Source organism: Pristis pectinata, chromosome 7 (genome assembly GCF_009764475.1).
Source record: "Pristis pectinata isolate sPriPec2 chromosome 7, sPriPec2.1.pri, whole genome shotgun sequence".
Lineage (NCBI taxonomy): Eukaryota > Metazoa > Chordata > Chondrichthyes > Rhinopristiformes > Pristidae > Pristis > Pristis pectinata.
This window is the reverse complement of record NC_067411.1, coordinates 100,659,982-100,670,858: the sequence shown is the minus strand read 5'-3', so window position 1 is coordinate 100,670,858 and position 10,877 is coordinate 100,659,982. Positions and strand designations below refer to the sequence as shown.

The following is a 10,877-nucleotide window of genomic DNA, read 5'->3' as shown; positions in this document are numbered from 1 at the left end:
TAGTGGTATTGCATTGATACATTTTTCACATGTCAATGAAATATCCTTCACAGGGAGATTTGTTTACATTTTCGGGCTCTGTACTGGTCAATATGGAGTAGATGTTGACACGATGTTGAGATTAGGGATCAATTAGCCATTGCAGGAGTGAAGAGACATCGACCACATGTAGTTTCAACGGAAGAGCAGCAGACCTCCAAACAGCTGTTCGGATGAAACTTGCCAGACAGGAGATGCTGCCAGTGAGGTACATCACAGCTAGAGAGATGAACACACAGGCCTCAAATGGTGCTCTGAAGCACACAAAAACGATTAGATCATCATAAAAGGGTCTTGTCCTTTCCATCACTCATTAACTAATCAGAGTCTGCAGCTGAGTGGGTGCCAACCATTTCCAACCTAAAATGGGAATATGCATCTCATGGGACCTTGATTCCAATATTAAAAGGGTCCAAGTTCTGAAATAAGTGGATATCCAAGGACAAGCTCCCATCAAATTGGCTGCTTCATTGGTGTAACACGACAACCATTCAAGGTCATTACTTTTTCCATTAACAACAACGTGAGCACTCATAATCCACTCCTTTTCCCCCCCTTGTGTGCATAGAATGTATGCTGAATACAGTACACAGAAACACCCCACAAATTGTCTGAAGTACACTACTGTGGATCTTTTAATGAGAACGTTTTTGAAAACAGAGAACATTATTTCATTTGATAAAATAGCACAATAATAAACACTCAAGGATTAGTTTCACGTTTTTAATTAGCATTGCTGTGCTCCTGTCACAAAATGCAAAAAGGTTACTTTTATACTTGAAATATGTCCATTCAAGTATTGATCTTTGGGGTTATTACCTAACTTTCCATGTTATGCTACAATTTACATTATATTAAATCAATTGCTTCATTTGTTAATGTATTTTAGTAACTTTCTAGAGGACACCTTAATAGTACTAATGCAGTACAGTGCAAATAGATGCAAGGATGGCATTCAAACATAAAAGCATATTATAAATTCTATTCACGTAAGGTAGCACAAAGCCCACTGAATCCTGAAAGACTCTCGGCATCCAGCAGCATGAGAAACATCTTGTGATATTAAAACAAATTGTTTGATGCACATGTTCTAAAAATGAATTTACAATTTCTTCCTCTGTTACATGAGATTTCTGTCGAATATTGCAGGCTGCAGTAAAGTATTCCGTTCTGAGGGTTAATTAAGAATAACACAGATTGACAAAATACTGCAGTATGTTGGAGCAGAAAAAAATATAGTCAGCAAAAAAAAAAGCCAGCATCTTTCCCACGGGCAAGACTTATGCAGCAAACCTTGGCACTATTTTAAACAAGAGTCAGCAACAAACTTTTACCTTGTCATTGTTTCACAAGATTAAACAGAAATTGCTTGCTAATGGTGAGTTATATCTGAATAATCTATATGCTGGACTGTATACTCAATGTACAGTTGAAAACTATCATCCGACCAAAAGTAATATGTGTGAGGTGCGATACTTAGCTGTTAAAGAATAAGGTGGCATTGATACTACATTGATCTGGAGATCCCTGCATGAATCTGTGTCTAAGCTTGAACTAGATGCTTGCATTGAACCATATATGTTTCATACAGTTAATGATACAAGAATTCTTAAACAATGCATATCATTCAGAAAAATTGGTGTGCATTGTTAGGTCTTTTACTCCAACTCAAAAAATTAATATATATAGTTTTAGAGAAGTTAAAAGAACTAAATCTAAATTGGAATTAAGCGTATATGTTCCAATCGACACATAGGAAAATATACCATCAATTATCCATATACAGTACACATTTAAACAGGTTAAAAAAAAACTATACTTTTATATTTCAGAGAAGCAGACAGATTTGAGATGAGCTTAGGAAATATGACAATCACTGAAATCAAGTAATAAATTCAGCCTAATCCTTTGCGGTAGGTATCGGACTATACTCCTTAATACAATTTGTAACTTTCTCTGTCGTAAGTCTCTAAACCAACTGTCAATTTAAATTCCTTTCCATAGCTTCCTACTTATGGCTTTCTGCTCTATTGGATAACTGAACTGACTCATTGGTGATAGAAACTTTGTCTTGTTTAATTAAGAAAGAGTAGCAGTTCTATTCAGTAACTTATAGACGTTATATTGTTATTTCTATGTTGTTACAGAAACATGATATATGAGGAATGCTACAGTGACACAAATATATAGCTAATCACATGTTTTTTCTGCCCTGCAGTTTTGTTTTCAGATAGCTTTCCTGAGTTCTTCAACAAATTTACCTTGAAATTAACAGAAAGATCTCTGTAAAGTCATTCATTGTACAGTAATACTTCCCAGGCAAACCCTAAGCAAAGCGTTTGCAATGTCTCACTGAAAAAAGATGTGGAATACATAATATTTGCAAAAACAAAACACATGCACTGCCCAGCTAATGGCATTGCATGCACAACATGTCGATCACATACAGAAGTGTAAATAGAGGCCACATCAGAAAACTAATAAAATTGCACAGCACACTTGAAGCTTGGGGACCTTTCTAGCGTGTAATATTACTGGACTGTACACGAGTTTAAAACAAGAATGGGTAGAACATAATCACTCCATTACGAACTCTTACACACACAAGCAGCTGCGAAACATTCTCAGTTTTATCTCTGTCCAAGACAAAATTCATCCAACTTAAAAACTCTTCATTTTCCTTTCCACATCCGAGAAACAATATCCCCAGATCAAGTCTTAACTTTTCTGGAAAAAAAGGACACTTTCTAACAGGCAATTTCAACTCTTTACCAAAGCCATCTTGATGCATATTTTAACAATATAACTATTTTCATTTATGTAGCACCTTTAATAATTCAAGGCATTTCACAGGAGCATTATTTTAAAAATGTGACAGTATCACACGCAAGGAGATATAGGGCAGGTGATTAAAAGCTTGGTTAAAGAGGTAGGTTTTAAACTGTCATAAAGAGAGGTGGAGATGTTTAGGGGATTGTTATTAATGGTTAGGACTTTGGCAGCTGAAGGCATCGCCACATATTATAAAGGAATTCATTCCACAACAACTTTGATAGAGCAATGCCAGAGAAGGCAACTATTCATTTCTCATTCACCACAACCTTGCACCTCAGTATTGCCTACCTTTTCAATGTAATATTGCAACTGATTTGTGTCTATATTACCTCCCCTGTTTACAAATCAGGTAGTAAACATATCTTTTTTTTAAAATAAAAAAGGACATTTATCACTTACTGACCTTCTGAGGCACACACTACTTGATTGTTCAATGGGCCACATTTCTTTAAGATCATTCCTCCTGTCCCAAAATGAGGCAGTTGCCTAATTAGATTTGCATCCTATGCTAGTTGTGAGGCTCAGATGCAATTTTCGGGTACAACTGGATGGTGAGTGGGTGATACATACTCTTCTCATTGGGTATAGAGTCAGCTAACTGGCAGTTCCTAAAGATGTTGCTGGACTCGTATTCTTTCTAAATTAGCATGCCTTTATACTCCTTTATGCCCTCATGATATTATGTAATTGAAGCCTGACAATCAAAGGAACAGACTGATGTGAACCACAGGTCAGAATGAACCTCAATTAGTAAACTCTTGTGATATCAGCAACAGCTGTGAATGTAATCACCACAAAAGCTATGCATTTAATTAACTTTTCACCCTAAAAATGAAGTAGGTTAAAACCAGAAATAGGAATAAATAATCAGACACAAACAGGAAAACAAAAAGCATTCACGGGATAATTAAATATGATGCATTCCGTTGGAATATAACTGCTTTGGAAGTTGCAAAACTAGTAAGCTACAGCACATTTGGAATTGCTTTATATAAAAGTTCAACCATATAAACACTTGGCCCTTTATAATGCAGTATTCTTTGAACTCATTGGGACTTTCAGTTTAAGCACCACTTTCTTATTAATTCACCTCATTAGATAATTCTATGTTTATCAAACCATTCTGATAATTCATGTAAAGAACCAAATTATGTGAATCCTTGTCAAAGTTTTAGATTCGAGTTTGGACATTGAATAAGGTTGTCTTTTAGAAGGACAGCTATTGTTCTACTTCTTCAATAAATCAACAATGTGCTAAGTTGCAATAAACCACCACCAACTTTTTATTTTCATTCATGGTTGCACCCTCTCAGCTCCTAGTTGTCCCGGTAAGCAGACTGTGTGGTCCCCCTTAAGATTTTTATTCCTACTAGAAACTGCTTTTTGCATCGGAATGGAATCACAACTGATGATGTGCTTCAGTATTTCATTACTGAAGTTAATGTCAAGAGCACAGATTCAAAACTAAACAACACAGAAAGTAATTCATAAACTCATGGAGATACAACATGAAACAGGCCCCTTGGCCTACTGAGTGCATAGAACATCAACCCACATTGACCTCATTTTTTTATTCTCCCCACTCAATTCCCCCCAGATTCTATCACTCAGCTACACTTACAGTGGTCAATTCGCCTACCGACTCACATGTCTTTAGAACATGGGAGGAAACCAGAGCACCCAGAGGAAATCCACACAGTCAGCGGGGAAGTGCAAACCTCATGCAAATGATACTTAAAGTCAGGATTGAACCCTGGCCTCAGGCACTGCAAGGCAATGGTTTTACTTGCCGTACCACTCTGAGGTTGTGAAGCAATAACATTGGCCACCAAATTTTGGAACATCCAAAGTATATTGTCCTCATGAGCCAACATCCAAGTATGAACATGTTTCAAAATGGGCAAGATGACCCAGTTATAGTTTCTACATAGGTTTGATTGGTGTGATTTATGGCCTTGTGCCTTATTTTTAAGCTTTAAATAATGTGCTTGTTTATGAATGATCTTTTAACTTCCATGCACTTTTCCCTGCTCTGAAGTTGGGGTTGGAATGCATTCATAATCTTCGACTTGTGTGGGATTTAACAGTGAATCCAAGGTTTTGCCAGCGAGTACAGCCAACAGGTGTTTGGAAATGAAATTAATTTTTTAAAGTGATCTCACAATAGTTTTAATTCTTAAATGCAAGAAACTATAACTAAGGGCAATTCTGCCCTTTATAAATATACCATTGAAAGAACGCAAATGTTTGTTTAAAATAACAGATCGATGTAATTTCTTCAGCTGCATAACAAGAAAATGAATGTACCCCATCAGTGATTTCCTGTTACTGGAGTTCCTTAATAAATGATAACATTCCTCACAAAAAAAGTCAGTCACCTCAAGGAAGGGGTTTGCTTTTGTCTGATATAAAATCTACTAACACACTGAAACTGGCAGAACTTGTACTTTATTTGATGAATTCTTCATTACCTGGTGGAATATGTGCACAGCAAGACCTGGAAAGGGCTGTTAACTGCACTTGATTACTGTTTACTGATGCAACAGGCTCACTGACACCCACACAAAATGCCTCTTCAAGGGCAGCTTGTCCTCTGTTTGAAGAACACAGGTGGCCTTCAGCTGAGTTATATGAAGAAGTCAAAAAAGCTATTGCTTTTCTTGGACAATTCATTCTTCAGCGCAATAATTTCAATTATTTGTCCAGGGAGTAGGGGAAATGTGCACCATGCATTGTGTTTAACAACAAAAATTCAGCTGGTAGATTCATTACGTCCAACATGAAACAATTCTGGCATAACTAGAATACTAAGGGTTTCTAATGGTGTTGCAAAAGCTTGCAATATCAATAACAGCCTGATCAGCAAGTTAAATTTTGGACAAGTTATTAGCTTCTTGTGGGGAATTAGAGTGTCACATCATCTTTCTCCACTGTCATGCTCAACTTTCTTGAAGCGGCAAAATTTTAGAAAGTTTACAAAGCAAGATGAATCCTGAATGTATATTTCACAAATAAACTAAAATATTGCCTGAGAAATGCTCATTTTGTAAATGAATGATATTACAATACTTAATGTCCAGCTATGGCATGCCCCACTCAATCCTGAATAGTCCATCTTTTGGTCGGAACAATGTTTAGGGTAGCTTTTGCTGAATGCTACTTAAACAAAAAGGCAAATTGATGCTAAATCTTGGTACAACTTCCTATAAAAATTATATTATTTTTAATATTTAATGATTGTATGATACATTACAACAAAGAAAAAATGTTTTGGCTTGCATGAAAATGGCATTGTACAGTAAGAAAAAATCTTTTTATCACAGTTTTGGTAACATGAGTTCATATTATTGAAAGTACATCCTTCACATGTGCAGAATTAAAATAATACTCATCTCCAACTAAGCTTTAACATGAATTATCAGTTGCTTCTGAAGCAGTAGACACCATATAACCGGTGCTTTTTATCGGGGAAGCCAGAGAAACGCACAGCTGCCTCAGTTTCGCTGCACCGACGCCGGGGTCTAGTGATTGGGTAGCGGACACTGCCATCAGCTAGCCAACCTGCATCACAGCGGTCGTAACCGAGCAACTTCCAGGCGGCATACATTTGACCGACTTTAGCAATCTTTGATCCATCTCTGATGCAAGCTTGCACGGCTTCGCCATAGGTGAGCTTTCGATGGTAAATCAGATAGTAGAATCGTCCTAAGGGGAATTTAAAATTGATAAATCAGTTAGAAGAATTCAGATCCAAAGTACCTCTGAAGTACAGACACTGTTGTAACCTACATAATATATTTGTTCGCATCACAATCCACCACCGTAGTGGGCCCTATCTCAAACAACAATGAGATGGAGTACAGGAAGGAGATAGAGAGCCTAAGTGGCATGGCGTCATGAAAACAACCATTCCCTCGATGTCAGCTGATCATTGACTTCAGGAAGTGGGGTGGAGCACACGTTCCTGTCTGTATCAGTTGTGCTAAGGCGGAGATTGTTGAGAGTGTCAAGCTCCTAGGTGTAAATATCACCAACAATTTGTCCTGGTCCAGCCACTTAGATACTATGGCCAAGAAAGCACACCAGTGCCTCTACTTCCTCAGAAGGCTAAAGAAGTTCAACATGTCCCCAGTGTCTCTCACCAATTTTTTTGATGCACCATAGAAAGCATCCTCTCTGGATGCATCACAGCTTGGTATGGCAACTGCTCTGCCCAAAGCTACAAAAAATTGCAGAGAGCTGTGAACGCAGCCCAGTCTATCACGGAAACCAGCCTCCCCTCTATTGACTTTGTCCACACTTCCCGCTGACTTGGGAAAGCAGCCAACATCATCAAGGACCCCTCCTACCCCGGACATTCTCTCTTCACCCCCTTCCTTTGGGCCTGAGGTATAAAATCTTGAAAACACGTACCACCAGGTTCAAGGACAGCTTCTATCCCGTTGTTATAAGCCTCTTGAATAGACCTCTAGTATGAACAAGATGAACTCCTAATCTCGCAATCTACCTCGTCATGGCCCTTGCACCTTATTGTCTGCCTGCGCTGCACTTTCTCTGTAACTGTAACACCATATCCTGCATTCTCTTACTGCTTTTCCCTTGTACTACCTCGATGTACTGATGAACAAAGTTTTTCACTGTATCTCGGTACATGTGACAATAATAAACCAATTACCAATTACAATAACTTAGGAGATAGGTATTGTTAAAATCATTAACCAGAGTACCTTATGCACCTTTAAAAGATTTATTGTTTTAAAATATTGGCAATCCCTGTGATAAGGCTGTTCAGGAAATTTGCCCCTATGGAATTCACAAATCTGTGAATAAAATTCACTCTTATTGAATTTATGTGGGAAAAAACTAATAAAAACATTAATAAATAAACACAAAATATGAAAGAAAAAACAAATTTTGTCTATTTTTTTTCAACTTGCATTTCTTGACACATATGGAGATAATGTGACTTGTTTGAGTGCAGTAGGTTCATTTTGCTGTCTAGCAGTTTTTTTTCAAGTGGTTTCCATATTAATTACCCTCAAGACGTCTGAAACAGGCCAGCAAGTTTAAGTGCAAGTTGTAAACCTAAACAGCCACGTTAAGGAATTTCACTGGATGTAAAACTTGATATTTTACAAAGTTTTGATGCTGGAGAGAAACGTTGTAGAAGAGCTCAAGCCATGCGACTTGCTACAGCATCTGCAGCCACTTGTATCTCCAGATACATCTGCTGGCCACTTAACAGGTTTGCTCTGGGAACTGACAGGGCAATCTTTTAAACACCTCCACCCCCACCCCACATCAAACCAGCAGCTGTGGTACCATCATTACTGTTGGGAGAAAACCATCCCACAGGAATGTACCTCCACTTATAATGGGAAATAGGGTTTAACATTATGGAAAATCGTGATACAGACAGATTTCTAGAAATGCAACACCTCCATAATGCAGGGATTGTAAAGTGTTTTAAAGAAATGGTTACAAGCAAAATTTTAGTAAGTGCCAGAATATATTTATTGTATCAAAAATAATGTTCTCTTGTTTTGGTTTCTTTCCATTTGAGGGGCAAATGTTGTCTTTTGGTCTGGGTAGCCATTAAGGCCCATTTCCTGATGCAAGAAATGCTATCATCTGCATCTAAGAAATATTATTCCGAAATCCCACAGACATGGATCACCAAAATCTTAAGTATAAATAAGCAGATGATTTTAATTGGATTAAATGGTTAAAACTTTTCCTTATCTCCATATGTTACTTTTCATTAGGTCGCTGGCTTTGCAGGTTCAGATGTTCTTTGCCATTTTCGATGTCTAGATCTCCATGTTGCATTAAATGTCATTTCTATCAGCTATCTATTCGAACTTGAAGGAAGGACATTGAGTCAACAGCAAGGTTATAGTCTTGATGATATCAGGAAATACAATTACAAAGGAAATCTTGAAAACCTGTGGCAGCTTTTATTAGCTTAGTGGAGATTATACAATGACTTGCAAGTGTTTAAAATTATGGAGATATATGACAAAGAACAGAGGAGATAGAAACAGACTGTTTTATGCATTTTAACCTGACTGAAGTGGTATCATAAAGCTGGAAATTGAACGTACAGCTTTACAATCCCATTAATGCTGACACTCCCTTTAATTAAGATTAGGGGCCTGCTGTTTGGTGGTTAAAGTACCTACCAGTCTCAGAATTTCAATGTGAAAAGGGGAGACTGTGGTACTTTAAGGCTGTAATATACAACCACAACTCCTCTGTCTCCAGGATTTACTTTAGCACCGGTTAAGTATCTCCCACTGAACCTATCTGAAATGTTTCTATCTGTAGGAGACCTAGGCCTTCGAATGACTCTTGTTACTGGAACAAACATCTACTGCTAGTTAGAATGACAAGGCATAGGGGATAATTAAATATTTAAATGAAACAATTTTCAGGTAGAGAGGAGGTGAAATATCCTTTGCACAGAAGGAAGTGACTCTGTTGAAGATGACTCTTGTTTGCCTTGGGTAAACCATAAGGCCAGGATCCATAGACTTAATTAACTGCTTTCTTTTTATTTTCTCTGCCAGATACAATCTCAAAAACCTCTTAACAGATTAGTCAAACATGATTTTCCTTCCATAAATCCATGTTGAAGCTGCTCAATCATTTTTTAATCCTACCCGTAACTATCTTTTTCACAAATGATTCTGGCAATTTCCCTATGACGTATGCTGGGATAATTAGCCTATAGATTGCCGTTTTCACATTTGAATAGCAGAACAATGCATTCACCTTCCATTTTTAAACCTAGGAAATTCTGAAAGATCAAATCTGATGCATCCACTATGTCTGCAGTCACCGCTTTTAAAAATCCAGAAGTAGGGCTTTAGGCCTGGGGAATTTGTTGATTTTTAGTTGAATTAATTTAACAAATATTATATCCTTAGTTACATTAATGACGACCGCCCAATGGCTCTGACATCCACCATCATGAAGTGCTTCGAGAGGCTAATCATGGCACGCATCAAGTCCAGCCTCCCAGACAACCTTGGCCCACTGCAATTTGCTTACCGCCGAAACAGGTCTACAGCAGATGCCATCTCCCTGGCTCTGCATTCACCTCTGGAGCATCTGGTTATTAAAGATCCCTCCGTCAGACTACTATTTATTGACCACAGCTCTGCCTTTAATACTATATTCCAAGCAAATTCATCTCCAAACTCCTAGATCTTGGACTCAACACTTGTCTTCCTTGACTTTCTGACCAACAGACCGCAATCAGTGAGGATGGGCAGCAATACCTCCGGCACGATTATTCTCGACACTGGTGCCCCACAATGCTGTGTCCTCAGCCCTCTACTCTACTCCCTATATACTTGTGACTGCATGGCCAGATTCTGCTCTAACTCCATCTACAAATTTGCAGGTGACACCACTGTAGTAGGCCAAATCTCAAATAACGATGAGTCAGAGTACAGGAAGGAGATAGAGAGCCTAGTGGCATAGTGTCATGACAAAAACCTTTCCCTCAATGTCAGCAAAACAAAAGAACTGGTCATTGACTTCAGGAAGAGGGCAGTGTACACACTCCTGCTTACATCAGTGGTGCTGAGGTCGAGAGGGTTGAGAGCTTCAAGTTCCTAGGAGTGAACATCACCAATAGCCTGTCCTGGTCCAACCACGTAGACGCTACGACCAAGAAAGCTCACCAGCGCCTCTACCTCCTCAGGATGCTATAGAAATTTGGCATGTCCCTGTTGACCCTCACCAATTTTTATAGATACACCACAGAAAGTATCCTATCCCGATGCATCATGGCTTGGTATGGCAACTGCTCTACCTGTGACTGCAAGAAACCGCAGAGTTGTGGACGCAGCTCAGCACATCACGGAAACCAGCCTCCCCTCCTTGGACTCTGTCTATACTTCTCACTGCCTCAGTAAAGCAGCCAGCATAATCAAAGACCCCACCCACCCAGCACATTCTCTCTTCTCCTCCCTCTCATCGGGCAGAAGATACAA

The 10,877-nt window shown here is 38.5% G+C and overlaps 1 protein-coding gene across 4 annotated transcripts in view; it reads right to left on the bottom strand.

Moving 5' to 3' along the window:
* Positions 1 to 621: 621 nt before the first annotated feature.
* The window catches only part of LOC127572797 (hyaluronan and proteoglycan link protein 1-like), a 108,035-nt gene continuing 97,779 nt past the window's right edge, over positions 622 to 10,877 (bottom strand). For all 4 annotated transcript variants that reach the window (XM_052020430.1, XM_052020429.1, XM_052020431.1 and 1 more), the window contains one exon: positions 622 to 6,579. In XM_052020430.1, the coding sequence (XP_051876390.1) occupies positions 6,293 to 6,579 (287 nt within the window). In that variant the 3' untranslated portion in view covers positions 622 to 6,292. The remainder of the gene's footprint in view (positions 6,580 to 10,877) is intronic.